This window comes from Polypterus senegalus, chromosome 13 (genome assembly GCF_016835505.1).
Source record: "Polypterus senegalus isolate Bchr_013 chromosome 13, ASM1683550v1, whole genome shotgun sequence".
Lineage (NCBI taxonomy): Eukaryota > Metazoa > Chordata > Cladistia > Polypteriformes > Polypteridae > Polypterus > Polypterus senegalus.
In genome coordinates, this window is record NC_053166.1 from 68,761,575 (window position 1) to 68,788,736 (window position 27,162).

Here is a 27,162-nt window from a genome sequence, read left to right on the forward strand (position 1 = left end):
AGAGGATACATTTTGACCTTAAGAAGATGGGTTTCTGGGATAAATATATCCATTGTAGGATAGTGCGAATTTAGCTACAGAGCTGTACAGACATCTTGTGTGAGGGACTAATTGACTATTGGTTTGAAAATAAAGGCTTGTAATTATTATAAACTCTCACTGCCCCTCCACCATTCTGCTTCTCATTTTGGCATTCATCTATGGTACCCACTGCTTATTTATACCTTACTACTACTACTGTTGATGGAATGGATATTGAGGCAACAAAGTCCATTTACTTTGGTTTAGACCCTTTGATCTGTTCATGTTTTAATGAAATTGTAGAATGCTGGGAAGAGAAAGGGTAGCAAGTTGGTATAGGGCTATTATAACTGATAGTTGGACTCCACCCACCCACATAACTTCACTTCCTCTAGAAATGCTGTTAACTGTAATTTTATACTTTCCTCTTCTTCATTGTCAATTTCCTCTTCTTCATTGTCAATTATTGTGTTGAAAAAAGATAGTTATTTCCATGCTGAATTTAAGAATGGAAGGTTAGACACACAACTTTTTAGCTGTGTATCTGACGTTAGCTATACAATAACACCTCTAACCTTCTTTCCCCAGTGTAGGAGTAATCTTTTCCTTTATTCACTTTCTGCAATGCCAGAGTAAAAGATCAAAAAAAAAAATAGGGCCCAAACTATACATATAGGGATGCTGTCACAATGTTGACAGCTTTCCCGATTTTTATAGTTATCACATTAATCCATGATTCTGAATCACCCCCGTAATGAATGTGTACAATGTTTAGAGTTGGTTTCTACCTTTAGTCAAATATGTGGAAACAACACCATGTCCCCAAGTTTCTGTAAAGAAAAGAAGATTCATTAAATGAACGATAGGGAAAAAAGACTTGCAACAATTACTAAGGCAAGGAATAAGTGAACTTCATTTTAAAAATCACCTTCACATTGCATTTAATGATCTTCTAGTACCTCCACCCAGCCTTTTGTAGTTTTCAATTTTTTATTTAGATTACAAAATAAATTGCTCAGTGAACCAAAGAAAAAGACCCGTATAATCAGTTCTACATTTAATTATAAAACCTTTAAACAAATGCAAAGCAACAGGCAAAATAAAACATTTTTCCTTTCTTTCATTACTTCAAATGTTTAAAAAAGTTTACAAAGCAATCCCTCACAATGGGGTAATATTTACATACCTTTCACAAGATGAATTCTAAAGGATGAAAAAGATGGCATGAGATATCTTGGACTACATAGGAAATTAAAGGATTTTGGAGACTTAATTACAGGCTATTCAATGTGTTCAGTCATCTGCAAGGCCATTTCCAAAGCCCCAAGATTTGAAAAAGGAATTGCAAGTTACAAGATGGAACAAATACTCTTGATTATTTACGTACATTAAATGTACCCTCTGAAATATTTACTTAAGAAGAAGACAGATATTTGAAACATGCATTCAAAAGATAGTGCATCTAATTTAAAACTGTCAGCTGCCATTCTAAAGGAAGCTTCATGTTTCCAAGACAAGACACCACTCATATGCTTTCTGAACAAAATTACAAATTCCTTGGACAATTATTAAATGCAAACTGAAACAAGTATTACCTTCAGAGAAAGGCATCAGTACAGCAAGTAAGTTACTCTGAAGAGGCAGTAGATAATGTCTAACATGATTAGGGTGATCATTCAAATGAGGAAAAAATAAGCATAATTTACATTCTTAGGCTGTAAATTACATTTTATGATCAGATTAATGACTAGAAACATGTCTGCTTATAAAGTAATGTCCATTAGTGCAATAAGATGTTTGCAAATAAGAATAAAACTGGGTCAGAATAATAATACAAAGGCAGGGAAAAGATCACCCGAGTGCCAGATTAACACAACCTATTGAAGGGCCTTCAAATCTTACATTACCACCACCATAGCTCCACATCAAAGGACGGGCACATATTAGCTTTTGTTGTGTGTTTCATGGGCATCACGGAAAAGATTTCTAATCCCCCTCCCACAACTTTCTACTTCTAAATTACAAACATCAAAAAAGACCAAATTATTGCTATTGCCTTAAAAATGTTTTAAAATTACTATAAATTTTAAACTATCGGATCATTACTAAAATACACTTTAGAGCTAATCTGACACCTTTGCATCAACATGTATTAGTTATTCTCTAATGTAGAGAAGGAGCTGAGGGAATTTTTCTTTTTTTTTTCTTTTTTTTTTTTACAAAATATATAGAAACTTATTTATATTACAAAAATTGTACTCTAACAGCTAAATGCTGAAATAACACACATTAGTGCTTTTTGGTTTCTGGCCAATAATTGTAATGAACAGTCATTAAAAGCTTTTATTTTTCCAATAATTTTTTGTTGGGTTTGGAATAGCCAAGGAAACCCACAAAACAACTCCTGAGATAAATAAATATGCAGCACTTTTCAAAAATATTTGCCTCAACAAGCAAAATAAATTCAGTTCCTATTAGGATGACAGTGGAATACATACCTGGCTTGAAACAGAAATCAGTTGAGCTACTATTTAAAGAAAGCCAGGAATTAAGCCATGTGTTTTATATATAAAATAAACATAAAAAGTAAATGAGAAAGTATAATCGTCAGAAAAAGGTTTCAATCTCAACATCATACACATGGCGCAGTTCATCACTCAAATTTGGCCTCTCTTTTTAGTTTTCAAAAACAAACCATATTTGATTTTAAATAATATAGACGCATAAAAAACACAGCATAAAATACTGACATATTTGTCCCTATCAGCATAAGATATGATTATTTTAAACAATTTTTTATTTATTTTTTTTTTTAATTTTAGTAGTAAGGTAGGAATTAATACTGCAGGTCAAGTGTAATGAAACACATTCAAAATATGATGACTGAACATTAGGTACAAGGTATGGAACTAGTTTAACTATATTTTAACTATGTGTTACTACCTAGACATTTTCCAGTATTTATTGTTTGCTTTTATTTTTACTGTCTATAAGTAGTCTCCAAATCGTATATAACATTCAGAGAAAAATAGATGTGAAACAAGCAGGTGCCAGATTTATATGAAATTAAAATATAAATTTCTGGCCAAAAGAAATAAAAAAAAGCAATAGTAAACAGGAACCACTTATTACAAAAATGACATGACAGTGCACAACAAGAAAGAATTTTTTTCATAAGACATATTTAAATTATAACCTAAAAAGCAATTGTACTTCCCAAGCAGAAGGTAAAGCAGGAATAGCAGTTTGGATCTTCTGTAAGGTGGTCCCCCAGTTAAACATAGATGGCACAATGCAAGCTATCACAGACTGTTCAAGTGCTTTTTAAACTGGTTGTGTCAGGCTACACAGTCTAAAGAATGGCAAAAAAACAAGCTCAGGGAAGTGTTCACCTAGTTATATGCCAGTCTTGAAACCAGCTGATGCTGGGCATTGTGGTTTTCAACCTGGATTTACATATACAGAGCTGAACTATATATACAGACGCATGATTGCTTTTAAATGCTTATGACGATCCCTAGTCACTTCCTCCATCCACCACAACATCTGTATGGTGGTCGTCCTCCACTTCACTGTTCCGAATGTCACTTTTGGGTTCTGGTTCCTTAACTACTTTTGCCTCCTCTAACTCCTCGACATCAATTTCTTCATCATCAGAAATCCTGGAAGTTTCATCTTTGGTACTCTCTCCATCTTCAGAACCTGAACAACAGAATATTTTAGAAAATGTAGAAAAAGAAAGCACTCTTAGAAAATAAAGAGAAAGACTTACACGTTAGTTATCTATAACATTTTTGACACAACTGAACTCAGGGAAATAAAAATACATTTACAAAATGTTATGTTTTAAGCGTAATAAAATTAAATCATGCAATTTCTAAAAAAAATTATGGAAAATGTGGAAGTCTGAATTATTTGTACAGGTTTAATCAGTCTAAATTAAACACATTTATGATAACCTTAATTAATCCTAACTTATTAAGAACTTGCTCTACTTGAGGCAATTTCTAGGTTTTGCATTTTCCCTATGTATGACAATTCACACAAGACTGTACCTAGAAATTGAACAAGAGGTTCAAGAGCTGAGAGGCGGTAACATTAGAAATTTACTGGCACATTGAACAAAGGTCTCAGACATGCAAACAAGGTAATCACAAGAACGATTCTTTCAATAAAGCCCACTGTAATGCTGTTTTAGCTTGATAGACATGTTTAAAACAGGACCTCAAAAAGACTTTATCATTTTATGACATACATTAAATTATAGAACAATTATAATGTAGTAAGTTGTAGTTTGTGAACATTTTATAGGGTTATATGTATCCTGAGCTAATCTTTACCACCTCTTGTACTGCTTATGTGAGCCACTTTAGTGCTGTCCTTAAGATCACACACATAAAGCTATAATGGCATGTTTATTTTGTTACTGTCATCCACAAACAATTAAAATCATATGGTATATATTAAGGGTTGCCTTGAATTACTGATAAATCAATGATGTCTGCTTTAAATTTTAGATAATTAGTAGCAAAGTAAAGTCGAATGTCACTCCAAACAGACAGTTGGTAACCTTTCAAGCCTATTTTTTCTCCAACATAATGATGGTGAACCCTATCATCCCTGATTTTGACCAGCCACACAGACAGAACTGGAATTAGCTTATTCCTATAGACAACATAATCAAGTCAAAAAGGAAAAAAAATATTGGATTCTCCTTAATAAATAAACTTACATAAAAGGAAAAAACCTTTCAGCACTATGTCTGAGTATCCAGAAAATACAGAGTATTTGGTAGGGATACATACATTGTCAAAGAACAAAACATCTGGTGTGTTCTCCACTTGACTTTCTTATATACGTAGAGATTATATAATAATTGTATGAATATGTCAACTTGTGAAACAAAACATGCACCTATTCAAATTTCAAGTTTATTTGATAGTTCTTTTACCTGATAAAATAAATTTCCAATTACGGTGTTATTCCAGCCCTGTGTTTAATCCTTTCATTCTGTTTATATGAAAAATCAGAGTGTAAACGTGTATGCAACTGATTAATTTTCTTCTGTCTTTGCGATGCTGTTTCCTTTTTAACTCTCATTTTCAAATAAACAATTAAATGTAGGTAATGAAAAAAAAGTTCAGGCAATCCAAAAAATATGGAAAACAAGAAAAAATGTCAATTAATTCACAAACAGTACAAAACCAATGGAAGATCAAAGCACATATGAAATATAATTCATGGAATTAAATGTAAGGACAAAGAAGTAAATGCGTAGCGCAAATCAGAAAGGTATGTTTATTTAAGATATGTAAGGTATAAAAAGTACAGTTGTGCTTAAAAGTTTGTGAACCCTTTAGAATTTTCTATATTTCTGCATAAATATGACCTAAACATCATCAGATTTTCCCTCAAGTCCTAAAAGTAGATAAAGAGAAACCAGTTAAACAAATGAGACAAAATTATAATACTTGGTCATTTATTTATTAAGGAAAATTATCAAATATTACATATCTGTGAGTGGCAAAAGTATGTGAACATTTGCTTTCAGTAGCTGGCAGCAATAGCTGCAACTAAATGTTTCCGGTAACTTTTGATCATTCCTCTGCACACCGGCTTGGAGGAATTTTAGCCCATTCCTATGTACAGAACAGCTTCAACTCTGGGATGTTGGTGGGTTTCCTCGCATTAACTGCTCACTTCAGGTCCTTCCACAACATTTCGATTGGATTAAGGTCAGGACTTTGACTTGGCCATTCCAAAACATTAACTTTATTCTTCTTTAACCATTCTTTGGTAGAACGACTTGTGTGCTTAGGGTCGTTGTCTTGCTGCATGACCCACCTTCTCTTGAGATTCAGTTCATAGACAGATGTCCTGACATTTTCCTTTAGAATTCTCTGATATAATTCAGAATTCATTGTTCCATCAATGAAGGCAAGCCGTCCTGGCCCAGATGCAGCAAAACAGGCCCAAACCATGATACTACCACCACGTTTCACAGTTGGGATAAGATTCTTATGGTGGAATGCAGTGTTTTCCTTTCTCCAAACATAACGCTTTTCATTTAAACCAAAAAGTTCTATTTTGGTCTCATCTGCCCACAAAACATTCTTCCAATAGCCTTCTAGTTTGTCCACGTGATCTTTAGCAAACTGCAGACGAGCAGCAATGTTTTTTTTGGAGAGCAGAGGCTTTCTCCTTGCAACCCTGTCATGCACACCATTGTTGTTCAGTGTTCTCTTGATGGTGGACTCATTAGCCAATGTGAGAGAGGCCTTCAGATGCTTAGAAGTTACCCTGGGGTCCTTTGTAACACCGTCGACTATTACACGCCTTGCTCTTGGAGTGATCTTTGTTGGTTGACCACTCCTGGGTAGGGTAGCAATGGTTTTGAATTTCCTCCATATGTACACAATCTGTCAGACTGGATTGTTGGAGTCCAAACTCTTTAGAGATGGTTTTATAACCTTTTCCAGCCTGATGAGCATCAATAACTCTTTTTCTGAGGTCCTCAGAAATCTCTTTTGTACGCGCCAAGATACACTTCCACAAACATGTGTTGTGAAGAGCAGACTTTGATAGATCCCTGTTCTTTAAACAACACAGGGTGCCCACTCACACCCGATTGTCATCCCATTGATTGAAAACACCTGACTCTAATTTCACCTTCAAACTAACTGCTAATCCTAGAGGTTCACATACTTTTGCCACTCACAAATATGTAATATTTGATCATTTTCCTCAATAAATAAATGACCAAGTATAATATTTTTGTCTCATTTGTTTAACTGGTTTCTCTTTGTCTGCTTTTAGGACTTGAGTGAAAATCTGATGATGTTTTAGGTCATATTTATGCAGAAATATAGAAAATTGTAAAGGATTCACAAACTTTCAAGTACAACTGTATGCAAATGTAAAAGTTTTAAAGACTATTTATACTTTAATTAATATTGATCTCTTACCAGAAAATTTATAAAACAATGATTTCATTGATCATAATATAATTTACTGAATTAGTTTAAACAAGCACCGCAATTATCAATAAAACAAATTTCATTCAATGTCAAAATAACATGTAAAAAGAAAAACAAACATACCAACTCTGTTAGTGTTCATATGTAGTCAATCATACGTGGTAAATATTGAACACAAATAAATTATCTAACACTAAATTGCATAATTTCATCAATGAATTAATAACCTTTCCTGGAAATTCAGAACCAGAAAAATGAAGAAAACTTATTAAATCACTAAAAGTACTATAAAGTATCTATCTATCTATTTTATATATATTTTAAGCACAAAACCAAAAAAAAAATAATAAAAAACAACCGCTCAAACCAATTGTGAAACATAATTTGCTATAAGAAAGACAGAACGGCTTTGTTTAACAGATAAACCTGCTTCAACAATATCACACAATCAACTGCCAAAAAAGCATATTGAAATGTTGTTAGTCAATCAAAGCGCTGGGGTAAATTCTAGAAAATTCCTACTCCTGGGTAAAAGAGGTAGATACAGATTTGATGGCCATAAAAATGTCAATCCTATGAGGCAATAAACTTTTATTAAACCAGATGTGCCTCAAAGACCCATGCCAAATGTCGGAAGTATACTTCCGTATACTAACTATAGTTAGCTATTTTGTTAAATGGCATTGATGATTGACGATTTGCCAGTCTTTTGTAAAGCATCACACATAAAAGCATAAAAAATTTGTTCTTCACTCAACTTCCTTACACCTGTTCAGGTAAAATAGATACAGTTCCGGTTGTCCAATTATAATGAAACTTCATATCTGTGCATTTCTTACAAAATTTCAATAACTTATCTTTGTTTATAATGCAAGTTTATATGGCAAAGAACTACTTTCGTAATCAGATCAAACTGAAATTTCAAATCGGATTGTTTTTTGTGGTCAGTAATACAGTAGACCGCTGCGAAGACGCAGTTCAGGGTTCGCGGCCTTTAGTCATTCACAGATTTTTCCATTGAACCTAACTAATAATTGTTAGCGGAAACCGCAAATATCCTCATCAATTTTCTATGGCTTTTTTCGTGGCAATACTGCACTTTAGAGAGAACAGGAAGCAACCATAGAGGAAAACGCAGGTCGGGTCAAGGCTAGGTGCGTCCCTGGAATCTCCACCATAAAAATAAACAAATCACCATCTTCTCTGGTGTGAATCTTTGCGGAAACGGACCGCTACAGCGTTATTCATTTCTCTTTGCTGCCGATTGACTGCTGCCCTGAGACGCATCTCCAGTTGAGTGTTCTTGTGTTTTCCATTTTGTTCTTCTTAATCCTTAAACCACCACAACCAACTATAGTTGCTTCTCAGTGCCATTTGCCAGCACGTAGTAGCCGAGTATATTCAGTGATGTACATTCATTGAACACCGCAACCAGCTATTGTCAGTTCCCAGCAAGGTTATTATAGTTTTGCCTTTTTAGATTAGTTTTTATTTCTATATTTTTTCTGACCTAACTTGGAAATTCAGTTTAGTTTTAGTTTTCCTTAATCATGTACTTTTAGTTTTAGTTTCACAAAGACATTTCTATTTTATTTTTATATCTATTAGTTTCAGTTTTAGTAATTATGGCATGGAGCTCCTACGGAGTTTAGTTTTGTGTCACAATCAGACAAAACTGTACACTTAATAAACTACATGGTTTACTATCTGGTTTTGTTTCTCTCTGATAAAAACAAGCATAATTGGTTTGTTTGGTCTCGTCCGTTGCAAGAGATGGACGTCTGAAGCGGAGCTCCACTAGCAGCGGTGTTATTTTTCATATTATCTTCTTATTATTCTGAGATATCCTGCATTTATCCACCTGAGAGTACCACTGCAGTATATGCAAGCATATATAAACATGACCAACAAGAAAGGGGTTCAGAAAGAAACGAAAACTAAAGCTACATCCAAGCTCAGATCAACAAGTACAAGTTCAAGCTCAAGGTACGGCCTTTCAGAGACTGACCTGGATCAGATGGGCGAAAGCTCAGACTCCTCAGGATCACGGTCCTCTACATCGTCTCCGGCCGACAGCGAAATGGGGAGCGAATGTACGAGTGGCGCAGGTCACGATAGCTCGCTGATCTGAGAAGATCATCTGAAATTGGAAAAGGCCTTGCAGTCCACGCTTTCAACTACTCCAGGCGAGCCGGGAACACCAGCTGTAATAGAGCCCACCTCCTCACCTATGGTGTGCGAAAGCAGAAATGATCTGTCTGAACTGAAGGTGATGATCGCTGAGCTCAAACAGAGCTCAAGCAAGAGATAAAGAAAGATATAAGGAAAAGCGAGACAGCAAATAAGAATGCGAGTGAAAAGCTGCAACAGGAGCTGTAGCAGGATAATAAAGACTTGGAGAAGCGCATATACAGTAATCCCTCACTATATCACGCTTCGACTTTCGCGGCTTCACTCTATCGCGATTTTTTTCTCATACACGCTGACGTCACTACGCATGCGCTTTCTGAGAATTTTTATCTAAGCCCTACGATGGCTCCTAAACGTGCTGCTTTTTCTAAGCCTTCTGAGAATAAAACTAAGCGCCGGAGGAAGATGCTTACTATCCAGAAGAAGGTGAAACTCTTGTATATGATTAAAGATGGCAATACCCTACAAAAGCCTCCTCACGCATGTGAAAAGACAGCGCCAGCAACTGCCTATCAAGATGTTCTTCAGCCGCGCACCCAGACACCCACTGCCTACTCCTAGTACTTCTTTAGCGGAAGAAGACAACAACGCACCTGCTGAAGATACTGCACCACCTCTGAAGACTCTCCTACTGAGGTCGTGCCTTCATAGGTTAGTGGTTGTGTGCAATTAAATGTACAGTACAATAATCTACTATAGAAAAGCGTTCGGGATTGTCCTTCCGTCCCATGAGTGCAAAGCGTAGTGGTATTCCGCTTATTACAGACTTACTACTTGCAGCTTGAGGTGCAGAGGCGCGATGTGAGCAGAGTTCTGGTGCTCTCATCGTTCCCTTGCTTTTGTGCGCGATGCGCTGGAAAAATAGAACAAATTATGTCGCTGGAAATAATTAATGTTGATGGAGTACAAATGCCTCACCGCGTAGTAAATATCAGGGAGATGGTGCTTGCTTATTCTCATCTATAGCTTATTTAGTGCATGAAACTCCGTCTTTAGCAGTACAGATTGGGCTGACATTTATGCGACTTTGGACAGGCACTTGAGGGGATAAAAAAAAGATGTTATGAATGGACACTTTGATGTTCTCATTCTCTACACTTACATGCCTGATGTACACATGGAGCGCACAATAATTGAAGATAAAAGTCAGTCGCCTTAAAAGGTGAGTGTGCCTAGTAATATGATATTTGTAACGTCTAATATGTCTTATTTTCTCTTATTTTGTCTAATATATTGAGTAATACGAGTGTAATGGTGACTAAAGGGTGTTGTTTCATGTCTAGAGGGCTCTAATAATGTTAAAAAACGTATTTAGAAGGTCGTAAACAGGTTTTCTATACTCTAACTGCGAAAATATTTGATTTATAAATAAAGAATCCTACTTCACGAAAATTCATTTATCGCGGCTGAGTCTGGAACGGATTAACCGCGATAAACGAGGGTTCACTGTATATTCGCTTTGAGGCGGTCTTTAACATTAGAAAAACCAGAGCCTACAAAAAAACAATCAAGGCATGAGCTGGGAGAAGTTTGTGCACGTTCTAAGTCGGTGGGGGGAAGGAATAGCCGGCTGCTTGCAGCCTGATTTTTATCAGCACATTTAGATGACAAAAGACGCTGGTGGAGAGCTGTGAACGATTTTAAGAAGCGATTTAAGGTGGGACGGATTTACGAGTTTTTTCGCAGGCTCTGCTAATTCTAGTGTTAAAGATATGCTGGTTAAAATTGAAGAGCACATTCAGGAAACCACGTCTAAACTGAGCACACTTGCTGATCAACTGGAGGATGTCAAGGAGACATTCACAACTCGGATTAAAACAGCCAAAAATCAAGCTGCCAGTGCTGAAGAAAAAGCAACAGCTGTCAACTCCGAATGCAAAAAACTCAGACACAGACTTGCTGCTCTGGAAGATGGAAGCAGAAGGGATAATATTAGAATCGAAGGTCTACCTGAGAATCGAGAAAGTCCAAACCCAGTGAAATTTGCAGCTGAACTATTTTCTAAATTAATTGGAGAGGACTTTATAGCAGAATCTGAGATAGCAGCGGCTTATCGTGTACGTGGACCAAATACTGTTAGACCTAGATCTTTTATTATTCGCTTCTAGAGAATATTATTTAAGATAGAGGTGATGGCAATCCTCAGACACGAGCAAGAGATTATATATGAAAATAACCCTGATTTCTCTCCCACAACTGCTATTAAATGTACAGCCTTCTACAACATTAAACAGCGGTTACGGCAAGCCGATATCAAATACAGCCTCTTGTATCCTGCCAAATTGAAAGTGGAATTGCAAGGTCAATTCTATGTCTTCGCCAGCAGGGAAGAAGCAGAAAAGGAATTAAGAAAGCTGATCCCGACACTACTCGGAAACACAATAGTGAGTCATAGCATAGCATAGTCATGACATGGCAAGGATATATAACCTACTGTCCGATCTATTTGTAAAGATACGGGTATTATAATTAAACACCCTTTTTAATACTTGGATGCTATCTGTTTATGTTTTAATTACAGTTATAGACGTTTGTGTTTATTTTTTTTATTTATTTTTTCTCTAACCTAAAGGAGAGACTGTTTAACATCATACCCTTGTTTTTTTTTGTTATTATTGCATTAAGACTTACTATGCTTATTCTGGACCACTTTCTAACACCATTCCCCGGGTTTATTACTTTAATACTTTAAGATTGCTGAAGATTATATTTTAAGTTCATAGTTTGTTAATGATTATATTTAGGCATATAGTATATAGACTATATTGGCAATAGATCTATTTTTTAATCCTAAAACGCCGCTGCGTGGGGGCTTGTTTTGCTCTGAACGTGCTCTGTCTCTAGGTATGTCAGACCGGGACTGCGTGAAGTGGGGTCCAGCCTCATGTGGGGAGGCAAAACTTTAAGGGGGGGGAGGGGAGAGAAAGACAGCAGACTATATCTATATCTAATCTATCCTTTTAATCCTTATAATTATAGCTACCAACATAACAATAGGCTGCATGGAAATAGGAAATTAAGGTTAAAGCTGTCTCACTTCCAGTTAAGACTATAAAATGACATCAAAAATTCAGAATCAATGTCTCCATGATGGGACAGTTAACTTTATGAGCTGAAATGTTAAAGCCCTGAATCATGAATTCAAGAGAAAGAAAGTATTCTCTCACCTAACAGATTTAAATGCTAAAATAGTATTTTTACAGGAGACCCACTTACTAAGAAAGGATCAGTTCCGGCTGCAAAAGGACTGGACTGGCCAAATGTTCCATTCTAGCTTTACAAAGAAAACTAGAGGTGTGAGAATTCTCATACATAGAACAGTCTCATTTGTAGCATCAGATGTAGTATTGGATGAAGGGAGATATGTGATGGTCATGGGCAACTTACCTAGCTGTAAAATTATTTTAATAAATGCTTATGCATCTAATGTCGATGATAAGGAATTTATACAAAATTTATTTGCATCCATTCCCAATGTGAACACTCATAAAATTATAATGGCTGGGGACTTCAATTGTGTTTTAAATCCACTCTTAGATAGGACTTCTATCACAGGGGGGACGACATCTAATATTGCAATGATAATTACAAAGTTTATAACTGATCACAACTTACAGTATCAGACCTCTGGAGGTTTTTAAACCCAAACTCAACATATTCTTTCTACGCACCAGTACATCATTGCTACTGAAGAATTGATTATTTCTTTATAGATAATAATTTCTTGCCTAAGATTAAATACGATGCTATTGTTATTTCCGACCAAGCACCTCTGATCTTGGAGCTAAAGTCACTATGCCCCACACACTCACCTCGCAGATGGCGTCTCAACCCGCTTCTATTAGCAAACGTGGGGGTCGACTTGTTCTCAATCCTACTTTTTGTAAAAATTGATTGATTTGTATGGAATGATTACAATAAAATTAATTTTAAAAAATCAAAAACGTAACATATACTGTGGAAACTGAGACTTTAAGGTCTCCATAATGATTAGGTCAAGTTTCACATAAACCCAAGGCAAGAGGATACATTTGTTGATTTACTTATCTCTGATATCAATGTTTAACTGCAAGGAGTACACAATCCATTTACCCAGAAACATGTTAGTGAAGTTACATTGTATCTGTTCTTCATTAAAGTGTCAACATTACAAAAAAACAAAACAAAAAAACAAGCATAATCAAAACTAGACACTTAACAATTTTACACAATTTTATAATTTTTTAAATATTTTCTCATGAAAATCATAGGGGCTTAGGAAGAACAGGGCTTTTGGATTTGAATCAGTGTGCAGACCCCACCTAGCTGTATTGAGGGAAACAAAGAAAGACAATAATGTAGTGTCAAGGTTAGGGGCACTGAGACTTGAAACCCCAACATAAAGGACAGTAAACCCATAATGAACAGATCATGAGCAGGTAGTAGGAGTACGGACAGGCATAAAATGACAGAGACAGCATCTACATTATACATTATCTAAACCTGTTTATTCAGAGCAGGATCACAGGAAACTGGGGCCTACCACAGCAGGTTTGGATGCAAGGCAGGAAAAATCCCTGGTATGCAATATGTATGATAAGGCTGATGTTAAGAACAAAAAGAATATGATATTTCAACTATCTATTTTGAAAGAGAGAGAAAAACATTGAAAAAAGGGAGACATATTTTAAAATTTAATTTTGCTGTTGGATTACTTTCACAATATCAGGTATTTTGAATTCTGAATATGAACTAAAAAAGATAAATTAATAAATGTACAATAAATACAAAAACACATTAGTATGTTTAGTTTTTCATCACTTGGCAGACTCCCTTCACCTACTTACCTTTGTTTGTATCGCTTCATTGTTAAACGATGTTTTTAAAGCAAAAGTGATTGGTCAGCAACAATATGCTGATCTTGTATGATGAACTAGTCTCTCGATCAGTTCCGGTTAATTTTCAAAAACCGTAAGTGGTCTCCCCTAAACTTTCTTGTATACTCAGATATGGGGATGGTTATTTGAGGAGTAAACCGCAAGACAATGATTATAAATTTATATTATGTACATTAAGGAACCATCAACAACAAATTCAATCAAATTAATAATAATATTGAACAGTTATTATAAAAGTAAAGTTGAATAAATACGACTCTGCAGCTGCATGAATAAAAAAAAAAAAAAAAAATCAAGTATGTGTTCAGGTAAAGTGCAACTTTCGGGCGATGGATATGGCCCAAAAGTTAATACAGATCTACAGTACAATTGTGGTGTTACAACCACATGCTGAATTTCATCCATCTATCTAGTTGTGTCTTTGAGATATCGTGTTTAAACACACACACAATTCCAAAAAAAAATGTATTTTTGGACTCTGGGAGGTCTATAATGTCAAGATTTATCAAAATATCGAGGTTGAATTTTTTAATGATTACTATACTTCGTATATGAGAAGGTACAAACGATTTCTCCTCTGCAAAGTGGCAGCTGAATTGCTGTCAACAAAAAGCAGACAGTTGAAAAATAAACTGAAATGTTACTCACTCATGAATTTTCTGTCCATATGGTAAACGTTTTGTTGACCAGCACATTCTGATTTCAGCCGTTTCAATTACATCTTGATATACAATAAGCGCAAAGAAAGGTGGTATGTAAATCGTTTTCTATTTCACACGCTTTACGCACCCGCATTCAGCTCACTCTGTCACCGCAAATGCTGTGTGAACACCTACCCTCTGTCAGCAGCCGCCGTTCACTAGATGAATATGTGCGGGTGGCTTGTGGTGGACGACTTTCTGTTTTAGAGTTGAAACTTACAAGAACGAAAACTAAAAATATTTTAGTAAATTATTATTTTATTTCAGATAGTTTTTCCAGCTACTTTTAACAGTTTTCAGAGAGAATCAGACTGAAAAAAAGCAAACATTTAGAAATGCCATACTTTTACAGCTGATCGGACGCTAAAACTGACTAATCTATACTAATCAGACTGAAAAAGCAAACATTTAGAAATGCCATACTTTTACAGCTCACTCATTCTCCAACTTCGCTTTCAAATGAAATTTGGCATTTCTCCTATGCTGTGGTAACTTATAAAATTCTACGCGTAATGGTCATAACTGGAAGCAGTTTTTCTCCATTTACTGTAATGGAGATGAGCTTCAATGCCGTGGGGGCGGAGTTTCGTGTGACATCATCACGCCTCCCACGTAATCACGCAGTACATAGAAAACCAGGAAGACCTCAAAAAGCGCTGAAGAAAACATGCATTATATAATTGAGAAGGCAGCGAAACAATAAGAAGCGAGTGAGTGACATATACAACCATATTCATGAGTTCTGCTACTTCAAACAAAGCACGATGTAAACCTACACTTTAAATTAAGTTCATAGACAGGCTGCGCTGGCGTTTGTAATATAGTGCCTGCCCATATAAGGCCGTCCGTCAGCGGCAATCCAATAGCAAACTGCCACGGGTAAATATTCACGGGTGAAGGACTGTGCTTATGGAGAGGAAGATGAGATGGTCAGGGTGGTGTTTGACACAAACTCAGCTAAACTGCGAAGAAAGTTTTAAGTGCCAGGACTAAGGTAACATTAAATACAGCCATGGACATAGCGAGATGGCACCAGCACAGCTGGGAACCTTCGATGCATGTACACCGAGTGTCTCACGTGAACTGGCGCAGTGCACAGATAAAAGCAACAGTTCCAAAGAGCTGAACAAAACCGAATTACACAATTGAAAAGGCAGCAAAAAATATGAAGCGTCTGATACATACAAGCATATTCATAAATCCAACTACTGCGGAAACAAAGCACACGTTGGAAAAAGTCAATGTCCCGCTAAAGGAAGACAGTGTAAAAAAAACCCGTGCATGCAGTGTGTCAGGTCTCAGATAAAGAAGAAGACGAGCTGTTTATTGATGCAGTAAGAAACGAATCGATGAATGAAACCTGTCATCTTTACAACGATTGACAAACACGGAATGTAACTTGAACACAACACATCCTACAAATACGAACCTGATTGAAAGAAATAATGATAATCAAATCCTTGATGACAGCAACACTCAGTAACACTCACAAAACAAATACTGTATATTGACAGTCATGTTACGTTATTTTTAAAATGTTCCCTTTTCTTTTCTAGCTTTTTAACACACTACTTCTCTGGTATATATATATATATATATATATATATATATATATATATATATATATATATATATATATATATATATATATATATATATATATATATATATATATATATATATATATCCCGATCTACATACTCGAATAATGGATACTTTATTTGCCATCAATGATTGTTTTGGTAAAGCCATACTCAGTGTATTCATTAGATGAGCGGTAAAAAGTAAGAGCGAGGGAGGATGACTTATTGAGGCATGCAGGCTGTAGCGCGTCAACTCTATCTGAATTGCGATCACATTTGAAAAATATATCTTTTCAAGTTCTATTTAGTCCATATGTGTCAAACTCAAGGGCGCGGGCCACATCCGCCCGTGTGTAATTATATCCGCCCCGAGATCATTTTATATACTGTATTATTGTTATTAATGGCCGGGTATATGAAGCGCTGGTAACACAATAAACTACAGATCCCATAATGCAGCGCTTCAGCTGCCTTGCCAACACTTACCGTTAATCAAGTCTAGCTTATGATGCTGCAAGTTATTGCGAAGCTAGCTCACACGATGCTGAAGAGAAAAGTTGATTCTGAAAATAGAGCCTTTAAAAACGATGGGAGGCTGAGTATATGTTTACTGAACCCGTGTGTCTCATTTGTGGAGCTAATGTGGCTGTAATTACAGAATTTAATCTAAGACGGCACTATGAGACAAAACATCAGGGTAACCTGAATGCAATGCAGAAGATACAGAAAGCAGAAGAATTAAATAAGAATCTGACACTTCAGCGGACGTTTTACCGTGCACAATCACAAAGTGATTTCAAGTGAAGCTGCTTTTATGGGAGACACAAATGCACCAGTGCAATATGCCCCACTTTCCCTGTTGCCAAGTAATGTTAAACCAAGTCGTCACTACGGTGTTCCCAAATCGCACTTTGCTGATAAACTGAGCGCACTGAGTTTGCACGGCGCTTTGGTGACTTTGAAGAACAAAAAGTCCGTCTACATGCGGCTCGAACCTTGTGCATGTTTGGTAGCACATATCTGTGTGAGAAGCTCTTCTCAGTGATAAAGACTAACAAAACAGCACACAGGAGTCGCCTCACTGATGAGCACCTGCAATCCATCCTGAGAATCTCCACAACACAGAACCTCACACCAAACAGAAACGAACTTGTTGCCAAAAAGATGCCAGGCGTCCAGCTCTAAAATGACATATGAGCAAAGACAACTGAATGATTTGATTTGTTATTGCTGAAAGGAACACATTTTATTTATATTTCTAGGTTTTGTTATGCAGCATGTTCATATTTGAATTTGTATAATTTTGACAGGATATATTTTTATGGAGAGCAAAATCTTTTGGGATATTTAAAATCTAAGTTTATTTTTATATAAAATTACATAAGAGTAAAGAAATTTGAATGTTTGTTCTTTTAACGTTTACTTTATTTCTAACTTGTATAATTTAGACAGGATATATTTTTATGGAGAGCAAAATATTATAAGTTGTTTAAGGTTTGAGTTGATTTATTCACGAATAATATTCCTGTCTGTTTTACCATTCCTACCAAAGATATTTCTGTCGACTAAATAAAAATTCCTTCTATTTAAAATTTAAATAGAACTTGAACAAATACGATAGTTCATAATATCCACGCAGACTTGCACGTAAGAGCGGGAGTTATCCGTTTTAACAAGCAGCGTATTGCACTGATACGAAATAGCTGTGTGTGTATATATGTAGATATGTATGTATATGTATATATGTTTATATATGTGTGTGTGTGTATGTATATATATATATATGTATTTGTGTGTATATATGTAGATATATATGTATGTATATATATATATGACAGCAACACTCATCACTCACAACAGTGACAAAACAATTACATTGACAATCATGTTACATTATTTTCAAAATGTTTCCTTTTCTTTTTCATTGCTTCTTTAACACACTACTTCTCCGCAAGTAAGCTGGTATTTTGCTAGTAAAAAATAAAAATAAAAAAGCTAACCTTTACAAGTATCATAAATTACACCGGCAGTTACAGACTGAAATCAAATGTATGTTTTATTCTAAAATAGTAAGACTAAGAGCAGTTTACTTCTCAAAACGGATTGGCGCAGGATTGAACTCGCGACCTTTTGATTCCCAGTCGGCAGCTGATTCTATTGCGCCACGGAGGCAGACATAATAAATATGTGTCAATGTTGCATGTTAAGACATGAAAAATATTTCTTTGATATTTGGACTTCAGGCTTCATACATTATATACACTCACCTAAAGGATTATTAGGAACACCATACTAATACGGTGTTTGACCCCCTTTCGCCTTCAGAACTGCCTTAATTCTACGTGGCATTGATTCAACAAGGGTCTGAAAGCATTTTTTACAAATGTTGACCCATATTGATAGCATCTTGCAGTTGTTGGAGATTTGTGGGATGCACATCCAGGGCACGAAGCTCCCGTTCCACCACATCCCAAAGATGCTCTATTGGGTTGAGATCTGGTGACTGTGGGGGCCATTTTAGTACAGTACTCATTGTCATGTTCAAGAAACCAATTTGAAATGATTTGAGCTTTCTGACATGGTGCATTATCCTGCTGGAAGTAGCCATCAGAGGATGGGTACATGGTGGTCATGAAGGGATGGACATGGTCAGATACAATGCTCAGGTAGCCCGTGGCATTTAAACATTGCCCAATTGGCACTAAGGGGCCTAAAGTGTGCCAAGAAAACATCCCCCACACCATTACACCACCACCACCAGCCTGCACAGTGGTAACAAGGCATGATGGATCCATGTTCTCATTCTGTTTACACCAAATTCTGACTCTACCATTTGAATTCGAGACTCATCAGACCAGGCAACATTTTTACAGTCTTCAACTGTCCAATTTTGGTGAGCTCGTGCAAATTGTAGCCTCTTTTTCCTATTTGTAGTGGAGATGAGTGGTACCCGGTGGGGTCTTCTGCTGTTGTAGCCCATCTGCCTCAAGGTTGTGCGTGTTGTGGCTTCACAAATGCTTTGTTGCATACCTCGGTTGTAACGAGTGGTTATTTCAGTCAAAGTTGCTCTTCTATCAGCTTGAATCAGTCGGCCCATTCTCCTCTGACCTCTAGCATCAACAAGGCATTTTCGCCCAAAGGACTACCGCATACTGGATGTTCTTCCCTTTTCACACCATTTTTGTAAACCCTAGAAATGGTTGTGCGTGAAAATCCCAGTAACTGAGCAGATCGTGAAATACTCAGACCGGCCCGTCTGGCACCAACAACCATGCCACGCTCAAAATTGCTTAAATCACCTTTCTTTCCCATTCTGACATTCAGTTTGGAGTTCAGGAGATTGTCTTGACCAGGACCACACCCCTAAATGCATTGAAGCAACTGCCATGTGATTGATTGATTAGATAACTGCATTAATGAGAATTAACAGGTGTTCCTAATAATCCTTTAGGTGAGTGTAGTTTATGCCTACATTTTGTCATCTACTACTAGAATATAAAAAACGTTTCTGTTTTAACAATGTGTTTACACAGATTACTGTAGAAACGGAACAGACATGAAATGTGTGTGTTTCAAACAACGATCTATTATTTCCACTCTAAAACTCCACTTCACTCCCAGAAAATCAATCAAGGCATGAGCTGGGAGAAGTTTGTGCACGTTCTAAGTCGGTGGGGGGGTGGAATAGACGGCTACTTGCAGCTTTTCTTTTATCAGCACATTTAGATTAACAAAAGACGCTGGCGGAGAGGTGAGAACGGTTTTAAGAAGCGATTTAAGGTTGGACGGAGTTTTTTCGTAGGCTCTGGCAAGTCTAGTGTTAAAGCACTGCGATGCATGTGCTGTTTAGGAGGGTCCAAGATCCTGTTGAAATCCCTCTTTAGTTTCAGACTCACTTGTGTAAGAGATGCATCAAGTTTTAAGCTCATGAATAACATTAATGCATTTCTGTTGAACAAATATAAACAAGAGAGTGCCACCTTGTGGCTACATTAATTTTCTTCAACATTAGCTTTTAGTAACAACCATATATATATATATATATATATATATATATATATATATATATATATATATATATATATATTTTTTTAATTTGTGAAAAATTAATTTTTGTGAAATGACCAAGAGCTTAAATGGGAAGTTCAAGTTTTGTTTGGTATATATGACTGAAATATAGTAACTGATACTAAACTTTTCTGTGAGCCAGCCCTCATCTCTGTTAAATAGATGCTTGCAGTACCAAGCACCTGGTAGTAATGGTGCAACTGCTGAACATATCCATGTCCATGTTAAATGCAAGTTAGCACTTAAGTGATTGACTCAACAATGATCTCAACAACAATCCAAAATAGTAACTATACCACATGTAGCTAACAAATATTAAATTATTTGTTTCCGATTCTGTTGTGGGAATATTTTACCAGCTGGCATGCAGTGTAAACCACAGCCTAATGGAATTTCAAGTTCAGAGCAGAGTTATGAAAAACACATCCAATTCAGAACAACCTAGCAATTTATATATTTAATACACATTGCTCCCTGTTTTTAATGAAAGCTTGCTAATCTAGCAAAGTCAATTTGTTGTTCACTGAAGACATATCTGAAATTCAAAACTGGGTCTGACATAGATATTAAGATGAAGTTAATCACAAATTTGACAAAACTAATGATGCAGCATCTCCTCACTTCTTTCAAGTACTAGGAATAATCTTGTCAGCTTTTTCAGACTTACCATCAATGACCACTTCGCCATCCAATTGTGTATCTTCTTCTGAACTGTCATCTGTCAAATAAAAAAGACCCACCCCATCAAAAAGACTTAGTTTATACTTAACATAGTCAAAGAAAATCACAAAGTCAAATATAAAGACATCAACAAATACAGGTGCTATCTGGTATAAAAATTAGGCATGCAGACTCGGGCACTGTGAGGCTGGAATGACAACATTGCGTTACCACTCTTCCTTTGTTAAAACATCTGTCCTCAATTTACTAAACTTTAATCTGGTTAAAATTAAATGTATGTGCATTCTTAAATTCTCCCTCTATGCATGTGCCTGATGTGACCAGCACCAGCAAGCTGCTCCTTACTTTACACTTAGTGATGCTTTGATCGTCATTGCCTTTCTGTGCCTAAACTGGCCAGATTAAATTTTCTCTCTACAAAAGCAGGATTAAATATGTATACTTGAAACTTTTGTTCAGTACTTGTCTCTTGATTGCATACTATGCACATTTTTAATCTATCTATTCACAAGGCTTAATAGGAAGCTGGAACATGCATGTACATGATGATATTGACCACCCAGGCAAATATCTTTTGCACAATAAGGCAATACTTTTGTGAAATAATGTAATAATCATTGTGAAATAAAGCAGTACTTATGCAAAATAATAAAATTCTTTTCTGAAATAATGCAATCATTTTTTTTTTTTAGAATGGCAGGAATATGCTTCTGTAGTCTCTCTCTTTTTGAAAAAAAAAAAAAAAACAAACAAAAAAAAATGTTGGTACAGGTACTGCAATGAACCCTCCTTCAGTGGGAACCGGTTACAATATGTAGTCAAATTTCCAAAGATGCGTCTTATATATAAATTCACAAATGCAAATAATCTACTGTGGCAACTTTTATTAAATGAATCACACATTCTACTAAGAAAGACATATTTAAATTATACATGTGACATTACATGACAAACATTTTAGAACTCTATTCCACACTTTCAATCAACCTTTATTTTTTTAGTGAAAGGGTCCTTTAAGTATATAAAACATGTCTTATTTAGAATTCTAAAATCTCAGTTTTCTTTTTTAACATCTGTTCCTTATGTGAAGAATAAGTGATAAGTATTAAACTTCAGCTGTTATGGTTAAAATGAAGACTGGCAGAAACCACTCTAGCTTTAAAACTATTGCTTTACAGTCTTGTTTGATTATTTTTGCTGGATATGAAAACAGTGGCCCATGGTTAAGGTGATAATGATAAAGAACTTATTACGCAAGTAATTTAAAACTGAATATAAGATTTAGGCATGTTTAACTTATTGTGGTCATATTTCTGTATTAAAGGAGTGTGATAATTTTGATGAAAGCTACTATATATAACAAATTGACTACTCCAAGTAGCTAATGTTTTCTGAAATAATAAATCCCTATTGACTAATGAATTTAATGCAGAGAAAACATGCACACATTATTGGTAATTGCATGTTAACTGTACCTATTCAATGTGCTAAAGCAGTATGTGCTGTATCAAGGGAGTGTAGCCAAATTGAGTTTAAAATGTTTCATCACTCAATACCATGTTGCATGACAGTGGACATTTTCTTATCTTGTTTTGCATATTCAAACTATATTCTATATTTTTTTTTAGTAAGAACTGTTGACCTTATTTATAGTTTAATTTATAGTGCATTGTGGTTTGGTAATTATTTGATCTTTATTACCAGGAGATGAACTGTGATAATAAGAACAACATGTATATGAAAAAATCTACTTAAATCAAATACTGATTTCTTGCAATGAAAAATGACTTGCTAACTTGAAAACTCTCCGATATAGTTAAAAACAAATTACCCATTTCATTGTCATCCTTCTTTGATTGCTCATCCTCACAGTACATATCTTCATCTGAGTCCGAGATTACAACGCATTCATCCCCATTTCCACTTCTCTCTCCTCTGAAAATAAGCATACATGGATCAGCAATTAAGAAAAACAGAACAGAAACAAAATGTATAAAAAAGTAAAAGAAATATCCCTGTACCTAAGAAAACAAGTTGACTGTCTGACTGACTACGCCTCAATAGCATTCGCTTCAGCCATGAGAAATTAAAAGCACAATATTCCACAAAGTTATGATCACCTCCAGTTTGCATATTATCATCTGTTGACAGAAGATGCCATATCCCTTGTACTTCATATCATCCTGGCGCATCTGCATAATAAATATTGTAACGCCCGAGTCCTGTTTGTGGATTACGACTAAGCTTTTAATACTACAGGGTGGGCCATTTATATGGATACACCTTAATAAAATGGGAATGGTTGGTGATATTAACTTCCTGTTTGTGGCACATTAGTATATGTGAGGGGGGAAACTTTTCAAGATGGGTGGTGACCATGGTGGCCATTTGGAAGTCGGCCATTTTGGATCCAATTTTTGTTTTTTCAATAGGAAGAGGGTCATGTGACACATCAACCTTATTGGGAATTTCACAAGAAAAACATTGGTGTGCTTGGTTTTAATGTAACTTTATTCTTTCGTGAGTTATTTACAAGTTTCTCTTTGTTTACAGCCATTGACATGTCGCAGAGGTTAACACGTGAGGAGTGGATAGAAATTGTGTTGATGTCTGGTGAACGCAGTAACCAGGTCATTGCAGCAGATTTCAATGCAAGACACCCTACGAGACCACCCATCTCCCATGCTACAGTTAGCAAACTGCTTGCTTAGTTTCGTGAAACTGGTTCAGTGTTGGATTTGCCAAAATGTGGATGCATGAAAACTGTCACTAATGAAGAAACATCAGTGGCTGTCCTAGCTTCATTCAGCAAGAGCCCACAGCATAGCACTCGCCGCATGTCACTGGAGAGTGGCATTAGTCGAACATCCCTTCGGCGGATATTAGCTACTCACAAATGGCACCCTTACAAACTCCAGCTACTGCAGCATCTCAACGAGGATGGCCCAGATCGGCGCACTGAATTTGGTGTTTTTCACAGTCGATAGACAAGTCTCTTTAGTGTCCTGCGTTTTTAGAACTGTGACCTTAAATGCCTACTTTCTGTAAGCTGTTAAGGTCTTAACGACCATTCCACAGGTGCATGTTAATTGATTATGGTTAATTGAACATGCATGGAAAACATTGTTTAAACCCTTTAGAATGAAGATCTGTAAAGTTATTTGGATTTTTAAAACATTATTGTTGAAATACACAGTCCTAAAAAAGGGACGTTTCTTTTTTTGCTGAGTATATATGTAATCATTGGTTTTATTATTTGTGGGGCATGTCCACAAATCAGCTGAAACCATCCTTAATTAGACATTAGGAATAATGGGCAATATTATAATATTAATTAATATTATTATTAATAATATTTATTATTATTATTATTATTATAATTATAATTATATGCAATAATACTATAGAATATATGCAGTTTTGAAATGCCTGCCCCAACTGCTAAATACCTTAGTGTTATATAAACCCTTACATTTCAAGCATTTAATGCAAAAGAACACATACCATCAAAGTAATAATAAAAATATGAATAAAACATAGCTAAGTGATAAAATCTTCTCAAGTTTAATGCTGCAACTTATTCATGTGATGCAAACTACCCACAAATCCTCAAACTTTGATTTTAATGCCTCTGTATTTTTATAAAAAATAATGGAATTTCAGCATTAGAATTTCAGAATTATGTCCAAGTAGGTTAAGCAGGGAATGCTTAATGAGACTGAGTAAGGTAGAAACAAAACAGAAATTGATTATGTGGATGTAAAGATCCTACAAACAATGACCTTACCTTCCATTCTCCCCACTCTGCTTCTGTGGAATTAAGTAATACTGCAATGGATTTTTCCACAAATCTTCCTTTAGAATCTGAAGTTAGTAAAATACATAAATCAAGGCTGGCATGATCTAAATTGAATAAACTAATGCAAAACATTTTAAAGGATGAATAGCTACACTTTATTATTACATCCAATAAAACATGACTCTCTAAATTTGGTTGGTGAAAGTGGTGTGGTAGTGCATGAAGCTGATGCCCCATCTGTGGTTGGTTTTTGCCTTGCACCCAATGTTACTGGGATAGGATGACTATCACAGACAGACCCTCAAAACCACAAACCCTCTTAAATTGCAATTTTGTTTTTCTTTTCAAGAAATGTTCCACAGCATGATAACCTTCACTAAATCTTCTTAATCAGGACAGGAACTAACTAAAAAATGTATCTGATGAATAGGCGCCAGATGTCTTGACTGATAACTCGACAGGTTAAGCTAAATAGGATTCAATTACTTAAAGTTGTTTTCTTTTTTACTAGAAAGAGCACATAGAAATTAAGTTACTCCATTTCTCCTCTTTGCCGCTAGGATAAATGAACAGCATGCAGCACACTGCATAAATGTGTTAGCGTAAACATTAAAATAACAAAATTAAGATGCTAAATTAGTATTATACAACAAACAAATACTTTAGAAAAAGAAAATAAAAACTTCTTATACATAATGCATCTATAACACATGCAAGAAATATTTTTCTCATCCAACATTTTATAATTAAAGAAAATAAACTTGGACTGTGCCCTCAATGAGTGACAAAGTGCTGGGTTTGAAGAGATCATACTTTAAGACAGCATTTCTCAATCTTTTAAGTATTTGCGACCTGAGTTTTCATAACAGTTTTAATCACGCCCCCACACCAACATTTTTCTGAAATGTAGATGCATATTTTATTATACCTACTTAACTTTTATCGACATTTATCTAACTCTATAATTATTGTTCTAGTATCAGAATGTAGTTTAAGTTAATTTGTTTTGGTTTCAACAGATTTTTTTTCATATTTTTGATTCTTGTTTTCTTTTTTTCACATCTTCGTGCCCCCCTTTTTGTTACCTCGCACCCCCCTAGGGGAGCCCGCCCCACAGGTTGAGAAACCACTGCTTTAAGGGCTTCCCCTGATATAACATCTGAAAATTACAAAAAAAAAAAACAAAAAAACAGACAACATTTATTCGTTGATGGAAACAATACAAGACTAAATAATATTTTGGGGGGCAAAATTTTTATAAACTTTACACACAAGAGACAGGGTCACCTTGTAATAGTTTTAACATTTATCATTAGAATATTCGATCAAGAAGAATACAAAACATTACATAAAGTTATGGTACCTCTGCAATCTCATCTGAATGGGGGTTGCTATGGTCAGTGAACCAGTTAAAAAAGCTCTGATAGACTCGCAGATTGGCCGGACATTTTCCCATTCGGTTCTGTGCTGCAAGATTCTGACCCCTGAGCCAGAAAATTGGGCTGGAAACAGAGGCTGCTGATCCTAAATGGGACAAATAAGTTATACAATAGCACATAAAACAATAGCAGCAATTTGAAAGGCTAATAACTTATTGGAAGGATGATTCATTTTAATTCAAGTTTGGTATTTGCTCCTAAGATTTCACTATTAGTAATAGAAATTTTTTGTGAGGAATTGATTATTAACCCCTTTTGCTTTATCAATATTTTTGCCATGATTTTTTGAGATTATTCAAGTACTACATGTCCACTAAAACAGAATGCAATGAAGAATAGTAGTTACAGAAGTACATTGTGAGGGACAAGGTCCTGTGAGGGTTAAAAAATTAACAAACCATTTTAGTAACTATCCAAAGAAAAAGAAGAAGAAATAATTTATTATGACAAACTAAAGAGTGGTCACTGGTTTTCAAAAGGCAGACAATTTCCACCACAGAAAATGTTCCTTATATACTATTTACTGTTTTGCTAGGTCACAGAATCTATAGATCTAACATTGGGATTTGTAGTTCTTCTAACAAATACACAATGTGGAACAAGTAAAAAGTAAAAATGTGATACAGTCATCTTCTAAGCAGTAAAGTCTCATAAAATAGTAGTCTAATTATTTTCAGTGAAACCCGAAGCAAAATGCTTTTCTAAATAACTGTGCATGTCAGAGTTTCATTATACTTTTAACAGTACATTCTGGATTAAAATGAACCTCACACACATAGAAAGTGTGTGTCATTAAGTCAGACAGTTTCTAGTTGTGTGACGGAAA

General features: G+C 35.6%; 1 protein-coding gene across 1 annotated transcript in view; it reads right to left on the bottom strand.

Moving 5' to 3' along the window:
- Positions 1-1,177: 1,177 nt before the first annotated feature.
- Positions 1,178-27,162, bottom strand: part of tspy (testis specific protein Y-linked) — a 41,635-nt gene continuing 15,650 nt past the window's right edge. The window contains exons 4-8 of the mRNA XM_039776403.1: positions 26,261-26,421; positions 24,886-24,962; positions 22,930-23,033; positions 21,085-21,135; positions 1,178-3,723 (exon numbers count right to left, since the gene is read on the bottom strand). Coding sequence (XP_039632337.1) covers positions 3,539-3,723; positions 21,085-21,135; positions 22,930-23,033; positions 24,886-24,962; positions 26,261-26,421 — 578 coding nt within the window. The 3' untranslated portion in view covers positions 1,178-3,538. The remainder of the gene's footprint in view (positions 3,724-21,084; positions 21,136-22,929; positions 23,034-24,885; positions 24,963-26,260; positions 26,422-27,162) is intronic.